Source organism: Lepidochelys kempii, chromosome 4 (assembly GCF_965140265.1).
Source record: "Lepidochelys kempii isolate rLepKem1 chromosome 4, rLepKem1.hap2, whole genome shotgun sequence".
Classification (NCBI taxonomy): domain Eukaryota; kingdom Metazoa; phylum Chordata; order Testudines; family Cheloniidae; genus Lepidochelys; species Lepidochelys kempii.
In genome coordinates this window covers 8972795-8993379 of record NC_133259.1, presented here as the reverse complement: position 1 = coordinate 8993379, position 20585 = coordinate 8972795, and the positions used below count along the sequence as shown (strand labels likewise).

General features: G+C 46.0%; 2 protein-coding genes across 7 annotated transcripts in view; one reads left to right on the top strand and one right to left on the bottom strand.

Annotated features, from left to right (window-relative positions):
• The window catches only part of CSGALNACT1 (chondroitin sulfate N-acetylgalactosaminyltransferase 1), a 90822-nt gene extending 89676 nt beyond the window's left edge, over nucleotides 1-1146 (bottom strand). For 2 of the 3 annotated variants that reach the window (XM_073340298.1, XM_073340300.1), the window contains exon 1: nucleotides 853-1146. The gene's annotated coding sequence lies outside the window, so the exon portion shown is untranslated. Of the gene's footprint in view, nucleotides 1-474; nucleotides 519-852 lie in introns of those variants that run through there. The other variant, XM_073340299.1, reaches the window with a different exon arrangement.
• Nucleotides 1147-2167: 1021 nt separating this feature from the next.
• INTS10 (integrator complex subunit 10) overlaps nucleotides 2168-20585 on the top strand; it is a 45577-nt gene continuing 27159 nt past the window's right edge. For 2 of the 4 annotated variants that reach the window (XM_073340283.1, XM_073340282.1), the window contains exons 1-8: nucleotides 2168-2349; nucleotides 7501-7568; nucleotides 7910-8013; nucleotides 13237-13376; nucleotides 14003-14084; nucleotides 15082-15222; nucleotides 17176-17347; nucleotides 18422-18591. In XM_073340283.1, the coding sequence (XP_073196384.1) occupies nucleotides 2221-2349; nucleotides 7501-7568; nucleotides 7910-8013; nucleotides 13237-13376; nucleotides 14003-14084; nucleotides 15082-15222; nucleotides 17176-17347; nucleotides 18422-18591 (1006 nt within the window). In that variant the 5' untranslated portion in view covers nucleotides 2168-2220. The remainder of the gene's footprint in view (nucleotides 2350-7500; nucleotides 7569-7909; nucleotides 8014-13236; nucleotides 13377-14002; nucleotides 14085-15081; nucleotides 15223-17175; nucleotides 17348-18421; nucleotides 18592-20585) is intronic. The other 2 variants (XM_073340285.1, XM_073340284.1) reach the window with 1 other exon arrangement.

Below are 20585 nucleotides of genomic sequence, written 5' to 3'. Positions count from 1 at the left end.
TTTCCCTTGTTTTTTCCTACCCCCCCCCAGACATTCTTGTTAAACCCTGGATTTGTGCTGGAAATGGCCCACCTTGGTTATCATACACATTGTAAGGAGAGTGGTCACTTTAGATAAGCTATCACCAGCAGGAGAGTGGGGTGGGGGGAGGTATTTTTTCATGGTTTGTGTGTATAAAAAGATCTTCTACACTTTCCACAGTATGCATCGGATGAAGTGAGCTGTAGCTCACGAAAGCTTATGCTCAAATAAATTGGTTACTCTCTAAGGTGCCACAAAAGTACTCCTTTTCTTTTTGCGAATACAGACTAACAACGGCTGTTACTCTAAAACTTCTTGGATGATTATCCTTGTGGCCCAGTGCTTGTGAATGGCTTTTGACTTAGCTCTATGGGGCAATATTTGTCCACCTTTAAACAGCTCTGACAAATGGATAGGCACAGGGATACACAGGTGACAAAACAGCAAACTTACAATAAGTTCAAAGAAGATTTTCTTACAAAGAACATGCTTCCAAAGCCCCTGTAAATAGTGAAACCAAGTTATGGCAGGAAGAAAAGTCTGAAGCAAAACAATTTAAGTACTATCCATTTCTATAAAGAAAATGTGACAACCTCAAATACAAAATAACCAAACCTTATAGCATCTTCAGAGCAATTCTAAAGGGCTCGATACTAGAAAAACCCAGGTGACTACAAGTGTAAAACTGTACTGGGATGAAAGATTAAACCTGTGCCTATAATGGGAGTCTATACAGAGGCCACTGTGTCATAGTGGAAAATGATGGGTATATAACCCACAACCCTCAGGGCCACAAGAAGAGCAAGGACAGGACCGCAGGCAGAGTCTTACCCTGGTTGGGCACATGAAAGATGCCAGATGACAAAGGAACATGATTCCTGTACACTGCGATATCACTCCTTATCAACAAGTTAGATGGGTGAGCACAGGGAACCATGAGGGTTATGGGACCACTACCAGGCCACCATCATGGCCATGAGGGGGATTTGAAATGGGCAGCAGGGGAGTAGAAGGGGCCATGCCAGCACCATGGAACGGGTGTGTGTGGAAGGGGCTGCTGCGCTGTTACCCAAATTCATACATTCTAAGACCAAAAGGGCCTATTATGACCATCTAGAGTGTGATCTTCTGCAGAAGACAGGCCAATGGAGGGGGCTGGGAGAGGAGGAATCATGTTTTATCACGGTGTTGGGGGAAATGTTGTCACTCTGGTGATGGTGAGGGGAGGAAAAGGTACCATCAGCATGCCGATGGGGAAAATGCTGTTAGCCTGGTGATGGGGTGGGGGGCTTTATCGCCATGGTGATGGGGAAATGCTGTCATGCTGGTGACGGAGCAGGGGGGCTTTATCGCCATGGCGATGGGGGAAATGATGTCACTCTGGTGACGGGGTGGGGGCTTTATCGCCATGGCGATGGGGGAAATGCTGTCACGCTGGTGACGGGGTGGGGGCTTTATCACCATGGCGATGGGGGAAATGCTGTCACTCTGGTGACAAGGTGGGGGCTTTATCACCATGGCGAAGGGGAAATGCTGTCACGCTGGTGACGGAGCAGGGGGGCTTTATCGCCATGGCGATGGGGGAAATGTTGTCACGCTGGTGACGGGGTGGGGGCTTTATCGCCATGGCGATGGGGGAAATGCTGTCACTCTGGTGACAGGGTGGGGACTTTATCGCCATGGCGATGGGGGAAATGCTGTCACGCTGGTGACGGGGTGGGGGCTTTATCGCCATGGCGATGGGGGAAATGCTGTCACGCTGGTGACGGGGTGGGAGGGGCTGTCACCCTGGCGACGGGGCGCTGCTCTCGGAGCGCAGCCTGTAACCGGCTGGGCCCAGCACGCCGGGCTGCCCGACACGCGGGGCGGGGTATCTGTGTGTGACTCGCGCGCGGGGCCGCAGGTGCCGAGGAGGGGAGGGGCAGCTGACTCCGCCCCCAGCGCTGCGGCGGCCCCGGCCCCGCACAAGGCCGCGCTCGCCAGGAGCCGGCGTCCCGCTGACACCGGAAGTGCACTTGCTGCCCGCCGCTAACATGGCGGATGCGGCTTCCCGCAGAGCCACGCGCGCAGCAGCATGGCCGTTGTGCCCTCACTGGCCGCTGCCTTTCGCTTTCGGGGCGGCACGTGGGCTGTGACGCGTAAGCACCCCTACGCCGCGCAGGCGCCCTGGGACGGGGAAGAAGCCAGTCGCTGCGGAGGATGTCGGCGCAGGGGGATTGCGAGTTCCTGGTGAAGCGGGCCCGGGACCTGGTGCAGGGGGACCTGTGGGCGGCCAAGGCCTGGCTCATCACGGCGCGGAGCCTCTACCCGGCCGACTTCAACATCCAGGTCAGGGCGGCAGCCCACCCCTGCCGCTCCCCGCTGTGTGCGCGGCCCGCGCCTCGCCCCCCTCCCCAGAGTGCCTTGCGGCAGCCCCCCCCGCCCTGTGCGCGCCTCGCACCCCCTCCCCAGAGTGCCTTGCGGCAGCCCCCCCCGCCCGCCCTGTGCGCGCCTCGCACCCCCTCCCCAGAGTGCCTTGCGGCAGCCCCCCCCGCCCGCCCTGTGCGCGCCTCGCACCCCCTCCCCAGAGTGCCTTGCGGCAGCCCCCCCCGCCCTGTGCGCGCCTCGCACCCCCTCCCCAGAGTGCCTTGCGGCAGCCCCCCCCGCCCTGTGCGCGCCTCGCACCCCCTCCCCAGAGTGCCTTGCGGCAGCCCCCCCCGCCCGCCCTGTGCGCGCCTCGCACCCCCTCCCCAGAGTGCCTTGCGGCAGCCCCCCCCCCCCACCCTGTGCGCGCCTCGCACCCCCTCCCCAGAGTGCCTTGCGGCAGCCCCCCCCCCCGCCCTGTGCGCGCCTCGCACCCCCTCCCCAGAGTGCCTTGCGGCAGCCCCCCCCCCCCCGCCCTGTGCGCGCCTCGCACCCCCTCCCCAGAGTGCCTTGCGGCAGCCCCCCCCCCACCCTGTGCGCGCCTCGCACCCCCTCCCCACAGTGCCTTGCGGCAGCCCCCCCCGCCCGCCCTGTGCGCGCCTCGCACCCCCTCCCCAGAGTGCCTTGCGGCAGCCCCCCCCCGCCCGCCCTGTGCGCGCCTCGCACCCCCTCCCCACAGTGCCTTGCGGCAGCCCCCCCCCCCCGCCCTGTGCGCGCCTCGCACCCCCTCCCCAGAGTGCCTTGCGGCAGCCCCCCCCCGCCCGCCCTGTGCGCGCCTCGCACCCCCTCCCCAGAGTGCCTTGCGGCAGCCCCCCCCGCCCGCCCTGTGCGCGCCTCGCACCCCCTCCCCAGAGTGCCTTGCGGCAGCCCCCCCCGCCCGCCCTGTGCGCGCCTCGCACCCCCTCCCCAGAGTGCCTTGCGGCAGCCCCCCCCGCCCGCCCTGTGCGCGTCTCGCACCCCCTCCCCAGAGTGCCTTGCGGCAGCCCCCCCCGCCCGCCCTGTGCGCGTCTCGCACCCCCTCCCCAGAGTGCCTTGCGGCAGCCCCGCCCCCCCGCCCTGTGCGCGCCTCGCACCCCCTCCCCAGAGTGCCTTGCGGCAGCCCCCCCCGCCCTGTGCGCGCCTCGCACCCCCTCCCCAGAGTGCCTTGCGGCAGCCCCCCCCGCCCTGTGCGCGCCTCGCACCCCCTCCCCAGAGTGCCTTGCGGCAGCAACCCCCCCGCCCTGTGCGCGCCTCGCACCCCCTCCCCAGAGTGCCTTGCGGCAGCAACCCCCCCGCCCTGTGCGCGTCTCGCACCCCCTCCCCAGAGTGCCTTGCGGCAGCCCCCCCCACCCGCCCTGTGCGCGCCTCGCACCCCCTCCCCAGAGTGCCTTGCGGTAGCCCCCCCCCGCCCGCCCTGTGCGCGTCTCGCACCCCCTCCCCAGAGTGCCTTGCGGTAGCCCCCCCCCCGCCCGCCCTGTGCGCGCCTCGCACCCCCTCCCCAGAGTGCCTTGCGGCAGCCCCCCCCGCCCGCCCTGTGCGCGCCTCGCACCCCCTCCCCAGAGTGCCTTGCGGCAGCAGCCCCCCCCCGCCCTGTGCGCGCCTCGCACCCCCTCCCCAGAGTGCCTTGCGGCAGCAGCCCCCCCCGCCCTGTGCGCGCCTCGCACCCCCTCCCCAGAGTGCCTTGCGGCAGCCCCCCCCGCCCGCCCTGTGCGCGCCTCGCACCCCCTCCCCAGAGTGCCTTGCGGCAGCCCCCCCCCGCCCGCCCTGTGCGCGCCTCGCACCCCCTCACCAGAGTGCCTTGCGGCAGCAACCCCCCCGCCCTGTGCGCGCCTCGCACCCCCTCCCCAGAGTGCCTTGCGGCAGCCCCCCCCGCCCGCCCTGTGCGCGCCTCGCACCCCCTCCCCAGAGTGCCTTGCGGCAGCCCCCCCCCAGCACTGTACGCGCCTCGCACCCCCTCCCCAGAGTGCCTTGCGGCAGCAACCCCCCCAGCTCTGTGCGCGCCTCGCACCCCCTCCCCAGAGTGCCTTGCGGCAGCAACCCCCCCCCACCCTGTGCACGCCTCGCACCCCCTCCCCAGAGTGCCTTGCGGCAGCAACCCCCCCAGCTCTGTACGCGCCTCGCACCCCCTCCCCACAGTGCCTTGCGGCAGCACCCCCCCACATGCACCTCGCCCCCCTCTCCACAGTGCCTTGCGGCAGCTCCCCCACCCCCACCCTGGGCGTGCCTCGCACCCCCTCCCCACAGTGCCTTGCGACAGCCCTCAGCCCTGTGTGCGGCCTACACCTCGCACAGTGCCTTGCAGCAGCCTCAGGGGAGTGTGGATGTGGTTGGTCCTCATATTCCCAAGTCAGCATCTTAGGCACTTGGCTGGTCTTGCCACACGGAGCCAGCCCTGGCAGCAGGACCCTCTCTCTGCCCTGAGCTGAAGGGTAGCACTGACCCCGGCCTCCTCTGAACCCTGGGGAGGAGCATGGCAGCACATGGCCCAGGCCTCCCACATGGGGGTGGTCCTACCATGCCCATGGTCATACCATGCCCACAGCCATGGCAGGGACCTTAGGGACCTGGCTGCATCCCAGCCTGCAAACCACTTGGAGCGTGGTTGAGGTCCTATGCTGCAGGGATGTACCTGTGGCCCTTGCACCGTGTGCTGAGGCCTCACACTGAGCTGATGCAGTCCTCGTGGAGTGACATGAGGGCCACCCAATGCAGGGGTGCTCAGGTGAATTGGCTAAAGGTGTGAATTCAGCATGTTAAATGCCCTGGGGATTGCTCTTGCAGGGCAGTAAAGTTGCCATTCATGGGAACCCTTTCCTTCTGAGATCGCTTCCACGCAGGGTTTGATGTGCTTTAATTTACATGCATTGTCTTCGCATCTTCATTTGATTCATTTGAGCTTTCTTTGGTATTGTCTTATAGACATGACCTGTGCAGGAGCTAGAGCTAGCCTGAAAAATAAAAATCTGTACTAGAGAAGTGGTAGTCCAGAGCACACAGAGTACGGGGAAAGCAATGGAGACAAAAGTTTTTTCAGTCCCACTCAGCTCAAATGCTTTCCTTTCTGTTCACCTTTCAGCACAACAAAATTCCAACCTGGTGAAACAAATTAAAGTAAAAACACAAATGGACTATAGGAACAATAAGTGGTTAATGATGCGAGAGTCATAGCCTCTGTTGTTTGCTGGCAGTGCTTCTTTCTGTTCCCAGGCACAGCTGTATAAAATTGTACTTTACAGCATTCCAGTGTAAGAATTTTGGCATACAAAAGATTAACACTTCCAGACTGTAACATAATTATTACTAAGAGTCTACTTGAATTGCAGGATGATTGTCAAAAAATGGGGCTGAGAGGAGGGCTCTCGCTGTCAGCTGCTTGGGGCATAGGTATGGCACTGTAGCTATGCTGGTATAACCCTATTGTATAGATGCAGCCTACACCGACAGAAGGATTTTTTCCATCTGTGTAGGAATATCACCTCCCTGAGCAACAGAAGCTTGACTTCAATAGCACTACTAGTGCTGAAAGCTAAGTGTGCTCATACGTGTTTGCAGGAGGGCAAAGGCTGTAAAGTGAAGCATCGATAAGTTAGGAAATGCCAAAGTTAATGTCACTTGAAGAAACTGCCATTGTGTCCATGTGTTATGGTAGTGCTTTTCAAACTTTCATATTGTGACACACAAAAGAGAGTGTCATTTACCACCTTTCCTTCTATTCCCAGTTGTGTGGCCCCATAAGCTCTCTCATTCATGAACAAATAACATTCCTGTGACAATTACAGCAACTGTTTCCGAGGAGAAATAGTATTTAAAAAAATAACTATTGCATTTTTATGAAATCTAGCAAGAAGGAAGGAACAGTCCTCTTCAGGGCCCCAGCAAATGGTCCTGTGGATAAAACAGCATGTGATCATATAGTAAAAATGCTGTATTGTAATGCAAATACATTCAAAGGTACAGAGTTAACTTGAACTTTGGCATTTCTTGACTTCAGAGTTTGTGCCCACTTCTCAGCTGATGTAAATTGGCATAGCTCCATTAAAGTCAAAGGAACTATGTTGATTTACACTAGTGGAACATCTGGCCCTTTCACTTTTCAGTTTTGAATAATCTTTTATTTTGTACTAAAGTTGCCTAGCTGCATAAATGTATATGGTGGTTTACAGAAAATTTAAAGACTGGAACCTGCCTTCACCATGAACTCACAGTTTAACTCAGACAAATATGATATACAGGACAAGGGTGAAGAAGCAAGAATGCATGGACTCAGGGAGGAGTTCAGCCTAGAAAATGTTCATAGAAGCGGGATTCAGAGAGGGATTTGAAGGAGGAGAGAGTGTGTACTTGGATATGCAAGAAACTGATCAGATTCCTTCAGCAGAAGACTGGAGAGAACTGTTGGAAAACTCCAAAGAGGGTAGGGGTGTCAGAATCCATTGAGTGAAGATGAGTGTTATGCTGAAAGTTGCACAGGCATTGTCATGTTAAAGCTCATGGTTCTGGTTTGCTTTTTAAACCTTCCTACAATTAAAAATGAAAACTTGTAAAAGTTTAATTGCTTTTGGCATTTCACCCAGCAAAGACCATGAAAATAGACCAGTCAGTTTCATTACTTCGTTTGTAGTTGGTTTAGACAAATGTTTGTGTCTCCTGCACTAGCACAGTGTTTGGGTTTCAGGCTTTGCAGCAGGATTTTTATTTGTATAAAAATAACCTTTTCCATTGGAGTTTTCCATTATTTACATTGGCCTTAGGTGTTGTCAAAACTTGAACCAAATTTGAGTAGTGTCCCTGGGAGTAAACTTGCTTGTGTAATTGATGGAGTTCATTGTATTGCCATTGCTTATTTTTATTTTAGAGAAGATAAAATCAACTTATTTATCTTAACAATATTAAAACATATAGCAGTTAAAGTAATATTTTTGTATGGTTACAAATATTTACCATCACTTTTTAGTTTCTGAATTGAATACTCAGTGTGGTACTTTCAGTATTTACTATTCAAATATGGGCTCATTCTGACAGGTTTCAGTATGGAAGAAGTAAGTGGGTACATGAGTATATGCAGTGTGGCTAATCTTCCATTCTCTTGTGTTTCAGTATGAAATGTATACTATTGAGAGGAATGCTGAGCGGACAGCATCAGCTGGCAGACTGTTATATGACATGTAAGTAACAGAAATGCTTTTTGCTTAATTCTCTTTTGAAAGTATATTGTAAACTTAACTGAACATAGAACTCTAAATACACTCTAGTCTTTTTTTTCCATGCTGTATACCACAGTATTTTTTATCATAAGATGGGAGTGCAAGGATCTTCAGAAATCTTATGCTGATGTTATGTTGTTTCTGTAGGCAAACTAGACAGATCTTACTAATCTTTTAAAAACAAAATCATCCATGAAAGCAAAATATTCCTTTGCATTTCTCCTTACAGGTGCTTTCAAAGCAAGCTTTCTCTTTTAAACTGAATTTGGGATTATTCTAATTTGCCTGACCCTTTTTTCCAGGTTTGTGAATTTTCCAGACCAACCAGTGGTGTGGAGGGAGATTAATGTTATTACATCAGCATTAAGGAATGACTCGCAGGATAAGCAGACTCAGTTCTTAAGAGGTAAGGACTCTGTCATCTGACATAGGTGGAGTCTAGTGGGAGTCTAAGAATAAATCCCCAGGCTACACAGCTGATTTGGAAGCCGCAAGTCCTAGTCTGGTGAACTATCTGGTCTATTGTATACAGTGACTCTCAGCCACAGAGACTCACCCACTGTTATGTTTAGGAGACACAGGGGAAGAAGCAGGGCAGGGAGCTGAAGCACTGTGAGAAGTGCAACTACTGGCTCCACTCCTATGTCAGTATCCCTTGCCAGGGAACAACCTGTTGTTGGCTAGCAGAGGATTTGATGAACCACAGGTGGCTTGTGAAATTGGGACTTGAATCTGACAAACAAAATGTAGTTTGCTGGCTAAAAACGTGCACCAGAACAGTTAGTGAAGGCTGTGGGGGCAGGTCACGGAGCACAGTTTGTGTAGGGATTATAGAGCCAAACATTCATAAATACCTCCTGTGAAAATGCATGAGAAGGAGTATGTAGCACTCTTATTTCTAGCCAGACACTTCACTTCACTTCAACTCCTTTTCTCATTTACACAGGGTCAGAGGTGCCCATGATTCTTGCCACTTCTTCTAATGATTCAAGTCACCAATAAATAGAATGGCTGTAGTGTGTTGAAACTGATGAGACCTTCTTGGAAATTGACCTTTTAAGGGTTTAATAAAGGATATAGAATCATAGAACCATAGGGTTAGAAGGGACTGCAAGGGTCATCTAGTCCAACCCTTTGCCAAGATGCAGGATTTGTTGCGTCTAAGCCATGCAAGACAGATGGCTGTCAAGCCTTTTTGAAAACCTGCAGTGAAGGAGATTCCACGACTCCCCTATGCAGTTTGTTCCCGGGTGGAATTGATTTAAATCACTAGTCAGGAAGACTTGATTTAATCATGGATTTCTGTATAAAAGTGCATTCTTGTTGGTTGTTATAACCTTAATACATATTCTTCAAAACTCCGAGATAGATGTAGGTTTTATTTTTAGAAGGTACACACTATACATTTTTAAAGTGATTTGTTTTGAAAACTTTTCAGATTAGTTTTACAGCTATATCAGAAAATGAATCATTGTTTGGTTATCAGATATTTATGAAGTCATTGGGAGGTGAACTATCTCCAATTCAACAGGTGAATCATTAATATTTGGAGGATTTACTTGCCATGCTGTATTAGGAGGAAAACATCACCAGACAGACACATCAATTGTTTTATTTAATTAAAACAACAATGTTATGTATTCTGGATTTTTTTCTTCAACAACAAATGTATAAATATTTTAACGAAACAAGCATATGAATTTTTGAGTTTAGTTGAACATTCAAGTTTTTTAAAATCAGGTTTGTCTTTGTTAAAATTTGTTTTTAACTAAAATAGTTTTTCATAGATTCATAGATTCATAGATATTTAGGTCAGAAGGGACCATTATGATCATCTAGTCCGACCTCCTGCACAATGCAGGCCACAGAATTTCACCCACCACTCCTAAAAAAGACCTCACACCTATATCTGTGCTATTGAAGTCCTCAAATTGTAGTTTGAAGACCTCAAGGAGCAGAGAATCCTCCAGCAAGTGACCCGTGCCCCATGCTACAGAGGAAGGCGAAAAACCTCCAGGGCCTTCCAATCTGCCCTGGAGGAAAATTCCTTCCCGACCCCAAATATGGCGATCAGCTAAACCCTGAGCATATGGGCAAGATTCATCAGCCAGATACTACAGAAAATTCTTTCCCGGGTAACTTGGATCTTACCCCATCTAAAAACCCATCACAGGCCATTGGGCCTATTTACCGTGAATATTTAATTACCAAAACCATGTTATCCCATCATACCATCTCCTCCATAAACTTATCGAGTTTAATCTTAAAGCAAGATAGATCTTTTGCCCCCACTACTTCCCTCGGAAGGCTATTCCAAAACTTCACTCCTCTGATGGTTAGAAACCTTCGTCTAATTTCTAATCTAAATTTCCTAGTGGCCAGTTTATATCCATTTGTTCTTGTGTCCACATTGGTATTGAGTTTAAATAATTCCTCTCCCTCTCTGGTATTTATCCCTCTGATATATTTATAGAGAGCAATCATATCTCCCCTCAACCTTCTTTTAGTTAGGCTAAACAAGCCAAGCTCCCTGAGTCTCCTTTCATAAGACAAGTTTTCCATTCCTCGGATCATCCTAGTAGCCCTTCTCTGTACCTGTTCCAGTTTGAATTCATCCTTCTTAAACATGGGAGACCAGAACTGCACACAGTATTCCAGGTGAGGTCTCACCAGTGCCTTATATAACGGTACTAAAACCTCCTTATCCCTACTGGAAATACCTCTCCTGATGCATCCCAAGACGACATTAGCTTTTTTCACAGCCATATCACATTGGCAGCTCATAGTCAACCTATGATCAACCAATACTCCAAGGTCCTTTTCCTCCTCCGTTACTTCTAGTTGATGCGTCCCTAGCTTATAACTAAAATTCTTGTTATTAATCCCTAAATGCATGACCTTACACTTCTCACTATTAAATTTCATCCTATTCCTATTACTCCAGTTTACAAGGTCATCCAGATCCTCCTGTAGGGTATCCCTGTCCTTCTCTAAATTAGCAATACCTCCCAGCTTTGTATCATCTGCAAACTTTATTAGCACACTCCCACTTTTTGTGCCCAGGTCAGTAATAAAAAGATTAAATAAGATTGGTCCCAAAACTGATCCTTGAGGAACTCCACTGGTAACCTCCCTCCAACTTGACAGTTCACCTTTCAGTAGGACCCGTTGTAGTCTCCCCTTTAACCAATTCCCTATCCACCTTTCAATTTTCCTATTGATGCCCATCTTATCCAATTTAACTAATAATTCCCCATGTGGCACAGTATCAAACGCCTTACTAAAATCTAAATAAATTAGATCCACTGCGTTTCCTTTATCTAAAAAATCTGTTACTCTCTCAAAGAAGGAAATCAGGTTGGTTTGGCACGATCTACCTTTTGTAAAACCATGTTGTATTTTGTCCCATTTACCATTGACTTCAATGTCCTTAACTACCTTCTCCTTCAAAATTTTTTCCAAGACCTTGCATACTACAGATGTCAAACTAACAGGCCTATAATTACTTGGATCACTTTTTTTCCCTTTCTTAAAAATAGGAACTATGTTAGCAATTCTCCAATCATATGGTACAACCCCTGAATTTAGTTAAATGAAATATTTAAAAAAAACAAAAAACAAAAATTAAATCGACTCTGTCCGCCAGGTCAACATGAGAAACTTAAAATATTGGCTTCTGCAGCTAACTCAGTTGTCTTCACCTTCAGTTTCCTGTTTGTTCATAATCTGGAAAAGAACAACAAGCTTTCCTGCTGTTCCAGGTCCCAAACGATTTCTCAATTTGGATTGAATTAGTCCAAAGGAGGAAAATATTCTTTCTACACCGGCAGAAGAAGCTACTGCTGTTAAAAGTGAGATTATCACGTCAACAGTCTCTGAATCCAAGTGCTTAAGTGACTTCCTCCAGTTCACTGGTGTGACTTTCTTTAAAACATCGTCAGCAAACATATATTTCTTGAATGGTTCTTATTCCCAAACTGGGTCACTTTTACGGCCTGCTGCCATTATAGGTTTTCCCTTCTAGTGAGAGAATGGTATGGTAGATCTCAAATCAATGAAGGCTACACTCAGAAAGACCTCAAGATTTCTGGAATATGCTGCTCAAACAGTTTCACTTTTGTTTCAACTGCCTGTCCCTCCCTTCTCACATTTATCTCCGGACTTCTTCTCCTTGTCCAGATCTATTCCGCCCCCAACAATCTTCTATTCATTGAACTTTTTGAAACTTTGCACTTTTAGAAAGAGGTAAGGGATTGACTCTGTGTACACAAATTTTCAGAGGGACAGTAGGGTTGAGGTCTGTTATTTCTCACCTCTATATATTATTTATTTAAAAATATTTTTGCTGTTAACAAGCATGTTATCTCTGGAGACACAAATCCACAGTTTGAGAACTGCAAAACTAAGTATCTCTGATGGTATCTTCTAGACTGAGCCCCATTGTTTAGATAGAAAGATTAACATAAATAATCTATACAGAAGCCCCTGGAACCCCATAATATTGGGTCCCTAATCCATGAACTATTGGAAGTTATTTACAAAACTTTTCTTAAACATTACATGAATATATTGTCTCATACTATAGAATTAGGATTTATAATCCCTATTACATTATAGCTCAAAGATATCTCATCATGGATCTTACCTAAAACTATCTTTAGATAGGTTTTTTCCTCAAAAAGCATTTTATCAAAAACATCTGATTTTTATTTCATTGATTTTTATTCACCCTAGTTTGCTCCTTTGTCCTACTGTTCTTACCGTTAGGAAGTTATTTCCTGAGATATAATCTACAACTGGTATGCTGTAGTTTGGACCCATTGCCTCTTGTCTTGCCTTCTGTGGCAAGAGAGAACAATTTTTCTCCATCTTTTTATGTCAGCCTTTCAAGTATTTGAAGACTGCTATCATGTCTCCCCTTAATCTCTTCTTTTCCAAACTAAACATACCCAGTTCCGTCAGCCTTTGCTCATATGGCTGCATTCCATCCCTTTGATCATCTTTGTCACTCACCTCTGGATCCTTTCCAGTTTCTCTATAGCCCTTTTATACATTGGTGATGACAACTGGACACACTACTCCAGCTGAGGCCTAACCAGCGCCGAGTAGAGCGGTACTATCGCTTCCTGTGACTTGCATTCTTTACCTCTGCTAATGCAACCCAAAATTGTATTTCCTTTTTTTGTGACAGCATCATATTGTTGATTCATATGATAGGCCATTGTCTCTCATAAACAAATGATTAATCTAAATACAATGTTCATTATTAAAAATCTCAATGGGAATTCTTGATAAGGCTACCACCTGTCTTAACAAATATTAAATGGTTTTGATTTCAGTGTTCCCAGGCATTCCTTTAATGTAGTTTTTAAATTTTCTAAACTGTTTAAAATTAACTTTTATTAACCATGCACTTTACCCTGAAATATACTTAGAAAAGTACACATTGCTCTTTGCGTAGATATGGGTGCCTGTTCTCTAGCTAAAACGTCGTCATAGTTGCAAAAGCACTGTAGCATGATTTTTGTCACTCTCAACAACAAGACAACATGGATTATTCTTGTTTTTTTTGTGTCTCCTCAACTCAAGCAGATTGTTTGTTATTTCAATAACTGATTTTTTTTTTCAGGTTTATTCGAGACCCTTCCTGGTCGAGTTCAGTGTGAAATGTTACTAAAGGCCACAGAGCAGTGTTTTAATACACTAGAAAGGGCAGAAATGCTACTGCTGCTTCTAAGACGCTTCCCAGAGACTGTGGTGCAGCATGGGGTAAGAGAAAACTAGCTCCTTTTCGCTGTTGTTCACCTTATTAACCCACGCATTTGTGTCCACGTTATGTGCTCTGTCAGATGAGTGAGAGTTTTATTTAACTCCAGACTTGCGGGTGATATTTCAGTCAGTTGCTGCTGTCATATCTTCAGACCCCCAAATGAAAGGAAAAGTGTAAAATTAACCCAAGAAAACAAAGCAATCTCTTTCTTTTTAAAGTCCAGAGGTGAGTCCATTATTAAAAGTAAGCCAGAACAGAGTTTAAAAAAAAAAAGAGAGCAAGAGCGATAGTAATCTCACGTTAAAATGAAATGTAGTTTACTAGAAAATGATACTGCTTTGTCAGTTACTACTTATTTAGGAGACGAGTGAGAGACCATGAACTTACTGAAATATGTACTGCAGTATATTTTTGCTTTAGGATTTGTCCCCTGAGATTGACGCCACAAATACTAAAACATTGCTGTTTAACTGTAAAGTGTAAATGAAAATTGCACAGTGTACTAATCTCAGTATATGATGGAATGCTACTAATAGGAGAGTTTTCTCAATTGCTTTGAATCTTATATTTTCAAAAACTTCTGAAAGTACTGAGTAGATATTCATTTTAACCACTTCTTACACAGGTGGGCCTAGGAGAAACGTTATTAGAGGCTGAAAATATTGAGGACCAAGAATCCCCGGTCAATTGCTTTCGGAAATTATTTGGTAAGAAAATACAAGTGTGTCTGTTTTATTATAGAACTAAATGACAGAGCTTGGTACCATTTGTTTAAAAACTCGTCAGCCTAGGTTAGTATTGAACACATCTTTTCAGTTTAATGGCCTGTGTGAAATGAGTTGGCAGCCCTTACTGCAGATGTGCAGAGGACTCTTGGATTTGGTCTTCCACCTTGCTTGTCACAAAAATTTGGCTACTGTTAGTATATCATCTGTTTGCTGAAATGATATGTTGAATTCTAGGTTACTGTATACTCTTATGGAAGCGAACATGTAAGACCTATTTATGCATGGGAAATTTTCTAACCAATTTAAAAACCATTTAGAGCCATAGTGGAAACCCAGTTTAAGGCAGCCTGACCAGTTTTTTGCTTATGTGGTTTCAAGACAGTCTGGCCTTAGAACAGATTCAGGGGGGAAAAAAACCAGATCAGGCCACCTTAAACCAGGTCTACTCTATGGTTCAAACTGGTTTGAAAATCATTGTAGTCTGAACTAATTTTAAAACCGATTAAAAACTGGACAGGACCTCCGGGGCATTTAGTAGCTAACTGTTGTGGTGTTTGCTGTGGTGTACTGAAAACTGTATTAAAATTACAGTCTTTCACTTTAAGGCTTGCAGGCTAGACAACTCTATAAAAAAGTGTGGGATCTGGGTCTTTCATAGTTAGCCTTCAAAGAGGCAACCTAGAGTAAGGTAGGTTGGGTTGTGCCTCTCTGTTTTAGGGAGCAGCCTGCTTTGTGTGTCTCCCTTTTGGGGTTCTTATGTGTTATCATTCTGAATTCTAAGAAATAAAGCAGTGTTACATTGCAGCTTTTCAGCAACAGTGTTTTAAGTTTTTATCAAATTTCTCTGTGTGTATGCCAGGAAGATATTTGGCTAGACAGAAGGTTCTGAAAACTTGCATTGTTGATTTTGAACTCTTATGTAGCCAGAACAAGTAACAGAAAAACCAAACCCAATGTGCTTTTTTTCACCTCTTAGTTTGTGATGTTCTTCCTCTAATCATTAACAACCCTGATGTTCGACTACCTGCCAGCTTGCTGTACAAGTACTTGAACAAGGCAGCAGAATTTTATATTAATTATGTAACGAGATCTACACAAATGGAAAACCAGTATCAAGGTAAAAACACCGTTACCAAATTATTTTAAAATCCTCTTCTAGATTAGTGTAACTGAATAAGGTATTCATTTTTTGTAATATCTGCCACCAAGTTGGGGTAATAAAATATTGTACAGTTTCACAGGATCTTTCGTTTGATTTCAGAACACTAAATAATCCTCACAACATGCCTGTAAAGAGGGTAAAAAATAGGGATCACTACATCCACTATGAAATGCAGCCACTTCAGTAAAAGAATGCAGCAGATCTCTAATGGCCCTTGTGAGTGCCACAAAGCAGTTCAGGGTAGGAAAGAGTTTCACATCTGTTTGAAACTATGATGTGAATTTAGGCTAGCAGAATTTCATTACTTGTGTTGGAATTTTGCTGTGTACATCACACCAGGTTAATTCCCTAACTCTTTGCCATTGGATCTCTACTGAGGACAAGTAGCCCAGGGATGGCTTTGACATATTTGGAGTGAGGCTGTGAAACAATTTTTGCTTTCTTCAATTCCCTGCACAACATAATAGATTCCTGTCCTTCATTATCCAAGCATTATGCACAGGGTGAGACTAACGAATATAGGAGGGTTAGCAAGATTATTCTAAGGCAGCAGTTCTCAAACTGGGTTGGGACCCCAAAGTGGGTCACAACTCCATTTTAATGAGGTTGCCAGGGCTGGCATTAGACTTGCTGGGGTCCAGGGCCAAAGTCTGAGCCCCACTGTCCAAGTGCTTCAGCCCCGGGCGATGGGGCTCAGGTTACAGACCCTCTGCCTGGGGCTGAATTCCTTGGGCTTCTGCTTTGGCCCACCACCTGGGGTGGTGGGGCTCGGGTGGGCTCAGGCTTCAGTTCCCCGCTTTGGGGTCATGTAGTAATTGTTCTTGTTAGAAAGGGGTCTCAGTGCAATGAAGTTTGAGAACCTCTGTTCTAAGGAAAACATATTCCATAACTGCCTCATTTTCCATAACTGTGTGTGTGGGTCTCTTAAGTCTTCTTCCCCAGCCTCCAATGTGGTGGTAGCACCCAGCTGCGTGTTCCAATGGACCATAGTGACCGGTGTAGAACTGTTAATGTTTGCAAGGGAAAGAACTAAAGCTCTTTTTAAAAAAGGAAGCTGATAGTCTCCTTTACATGTCTAGTTTTCCCCAAACCAGAACTCTTGTGGCTATACTCATGGGGCCAAAAGGTCTAGTCTCTTAGTCAGTGCCTCTGTTTTAAGTTTAAGCCTTAAAGCTGGTATGTTCAGCAGTTCAATTCCCCTAGTTTTGGCATGTTGCTAGGAGAAAAAAATGTCATCTGCTAAATTCCAAAACCTGCATGTTCTGTAGCATCTGGGGTTTCCTGGGAGGTTCCCAGTCCAAGGACTTAACCAGACCTGCCTCTGCTATGATTGTGTGATCTGGTGTGAGAGTAGCACAGGGTGGTATGAAGGCAGAACAATGATGGACCTTGTTGAAAAATAATTTTAATAGCACTCAGACCAGTAAAAACTCTTCTGCTTCTTAGAACATAAGGCCAAACGTAAAAGAGATTATCATACAACTGCATTTGGAGAATGTTTGACACAAATTAACAAAGATACAGAGATCTAAGACCATTGAGATGTCCTTTCAGACTTGATGTTTTGAGACACACCTTGGTCTTGATCCTGATTTTACTTACTCTTGTTAATTTATCTCAACTTGTTTAGATTTTCTGTGAAATTGTGGGTTACTTAATTACTTATGAAATAGAGGCTTGGATGTCATTTGATCAAGTTTCTTGTTGTGTGTGAAGTGGCATACAGTTCTAATGTCTCATCTGGTTTTATCCTTTTCTTTGCTCAGATAGGATTTCATAGTTATCCTGAAAACTCAAATATACTGTTCTGCTACTTAATTATTTTTTCTTTTTAAAAATTAATACAGTGACTTTAGCTAATTTGATTTCTGCACAAGGAGAAATCATTTTTTTCCTTTTTTTTTCTAGGTTCACAAGATACCTCTGATCTCCTGTCCCCCAGCAAACGTAGCTCTCAGAAGTATGTAATAGAGGGTCTGACTGAGAAATCATCCCAGATTACAGACCCTTGGGAGAGGCTGTTTAAGATACTGTCTATCGTGGGAATGAGATGTGAATGGCAGATGGATAAAGGAAGAAGGTGAGAAATGTGTACTTTTTCCTATGGTGGTTCGCTAAGAGAGTTTGGCTTTTCAATTCTTCAGTAAACTGGACGATAGAACAAATTGAATTTTAAGTTATATTGTATAATTTCAGCTCAGTGTCTTTTCTCAAAAGCATACAACCCAGAGCATGTACGTAGGGCCTGTTGAGCCTCTGTAAACATTGGCCACACAAGGATCGACTCAGGAGCCTGGTCTACGCTAACAAAACTACTAGGTTGGTGATGACGGACGTCAGCAATGAATGCAGCTGAACGTCTTCATTAACATTCCCAAGGCAGGAACACTGAATTGCAAGCGTAGACTAGAACAAACTGCATTCAACACCATATTTAGACGGTGCGTTTGCCCTTGCTTACACTCGCATTAAACTGTGTTCTGCATCAGTTCACCTTCAACTGTTGCTTGTTGTCCACATTGCATGATTTACTGGTATAGGCAAAGCTTATGTTTTCTTCACTTGTCTCTAAGGGTATGTCTACACTACCCGCTGGATTGGTGGGCAGCGATCGAGCCAGCGGGGATCAATTTATTGCCTCTAGTCTAGACACGATAAATTGACCCCCGAGCGCTCTCCCATCGACTCCTGTACTCCAGCTCCGCGAGAGGCACAGGCAGAGTCGATGGGGGAGCGGCAGCAGTTGACTCACCACGGTGAGTGGATCTAAGTATGTCGACTTCAGCTATGTTATTCATGTAGCTGAAGTTGCGTAACTTAGATCAATTCTTTCTCCCCCCCACTCCCCCTCTCCCGTGTAGAGTATCCCTCTTAACTGGTCTGGTAAGAGGGAAGACTTCTCAGTTTTTCCAAGGAAATGCAAGCCCCAGAATTATCTGGATCTTTGACTGCTGCTCAGTAATTTTGTCTGGTGGTCTGCTGAATACATTGTATTTCCTCCTAGGGCAGCAAGTGCTAGATGCTGACATCCTTTTCCTCACCTTCCCACTCCCCAAACTACTACTAAATTTGAAATGTGTATTTTCATTTGCTTTTCTTGACTTTAGAAGTCTTTGTAATGTATTGTATTCTTTGATTGTCTCTTACCCTTTAGAAGTTTTGGTGATATTTTACACAGAATGAAAGACCTCTGCAGATACATCAGTAATTTTGATAATGAAGCCCATGCTAAGTATAAGAATCAAGTAGTGTATTCCACAATGTTGGTCTTCTTTAAGAATGCATTCCAGTATGTCAGCAGCATCCAGCCATCTCTCTTCCAAGGTTAGTTTTTAAAACACTAATGAGTAAAGATCTTTCAGATACAAACAATATAAAAACCTTTCTGGAACTGCTGTTTTAAGCTTTAGAAATTATTTCCTCTAAAGGTAAATGTCTTAGATACAACCCACAGGTCGAGATTTAGGCTGGCATATCTTCTAATGCTGTATTTAAGGCTGAGTTCCAGCTTGCATTCAGTCTCTCTCTTCTCTTTTTACTATTGCTCATATCATCAAACTTACTTTCTTGGAGCTGAAAATTTCCAGTTTGCTTTTGGTCTAGAGATGAGTTGGAAAACTTGCACAAAATCAGTTGAGCTGTTCAAGTTATCAACACATGAATAATATTTTCCTCCAGATGGCCTATTGAGAAAATTTGCTTATGCATAATTGAATAAAAGCTGAAGCTAAAAACTTCAAATGTGGCTTGTTTTATATAGCTTATTCTGATTTAGGGAATAAGATGGCCTTGAAGAAAAATGTTAATTTTTTTAAAGTAATTTAAAAGTTGAGTGTTTAAAATGTGAATCTTGCTATGTTTCCCCCCTCACTCAAATCTAAAGCTAGAGTATCTCAGAAAAATCAGGGTGCTCTGAATTGCTTGTGCTTGGATTGATCTAAATTCTTAGACATGGCCCCAAAGCTGAAGGAGATGGTGTAAGCCCTAGTTTGAGTGGTTTTTGAAAGGCTGTGTTTGGGAGTTATCAAGCTATTTGCTTCATATGAAGGATTTTACAAGTCCCATTAGCAATGTTTATTCCCTCCTGTTTTCTTTAATCCCAAAGAGATTCCTTGCAAATATTAATGTCTATTAATATTGAAAAACGGGGCACTCATAAGTCAGGAAATGTATAGTTAATGCTGAAAGTCCAATTTAAATTGTCTCTAATTGTACTTATGACTTTCATTCTGGACTCTTGCTTGATATTATAAACTATTTAAGTAATTATATATACAATACAGCACAATCTAGAATTTCTTAACAGCTTTACATAAAGTAAGCTATAGTACATAAATCAAGCCAGGACCATTCTCCCAGAATCCAACGAATCTGTCCTTTGTTGCTTCAGGTGCCTTGAATCATAGAACTGGAAGGGACCTCAAGAGGTCATCTAGTCCAGTCCCCTGCACTCAAGGCAGGACTAAGTATTCTCTAGAGCAGTGGTTCCCAAACTTGTTCCGCCGCTTGTGCAGGGAAAGCCCCTGGCAGGCTGGGCTGGTTTGTTTACCTGCCACGTCTGCAGGTTTGGCCGATCGCGGCTCCCAGTGGCTGCGGTTCGCTGCTCCAGGCCAATGGGGGCTGTGGGAAGCAGCGGCCAGTATGTCCCTCAGCCTGCGCTGCGGAATGCCGCCCCCATTGACCTGGAGCAGCGAACCGCGGCCACTGGGAACCGCGATCAGCCAAACCTGCGGACGCAGTAGGTAAACAAACACGCACGGCCTGCCAGGGGCTTTCCTTGCACAAGTGGCGGAACAAGTTTGGGAACCACTGGACTAGACCATCCCTGACAGGTGTTTGTCCAACCTGTTTTTAAAAATCCCCAATGATGGAGGTTCCACCACCTCCCTAGGCAATTTATTCCAATGCTTAACTACTCTGACAGTTAGGAAGTTTTTCCAAATGTCCAACTTAAACCACCCTTGCTGCAATTTAAGCCCATTGCTTCTTGTCCTATCCTCAGATTAAGAACAACAATTTTTCTCACTCCTCCTTGTAACAGCCTTTTATGTACTTGAAAACTGTTATCATGTCCCCCTCTCAGTCTTCTCTTCTCCAGACTAAACAAACCCAATTCTTTCAGTCTTCCCTCATAGGTCATGTTTGCTAGACCTTTAATCATTTTTGGTGCTCTTCTCTGGACTTTCTCCAATTTGTCCACATCTTTCCTGAAATGTGGCACCCAGATCTGGACACAATACTCCAGCTGAGACCTAATCAGCACGGAGTAGAGCAGAAGAATTACTTCTTGTGTCTTGCTTACAATACTCCTGTTAATA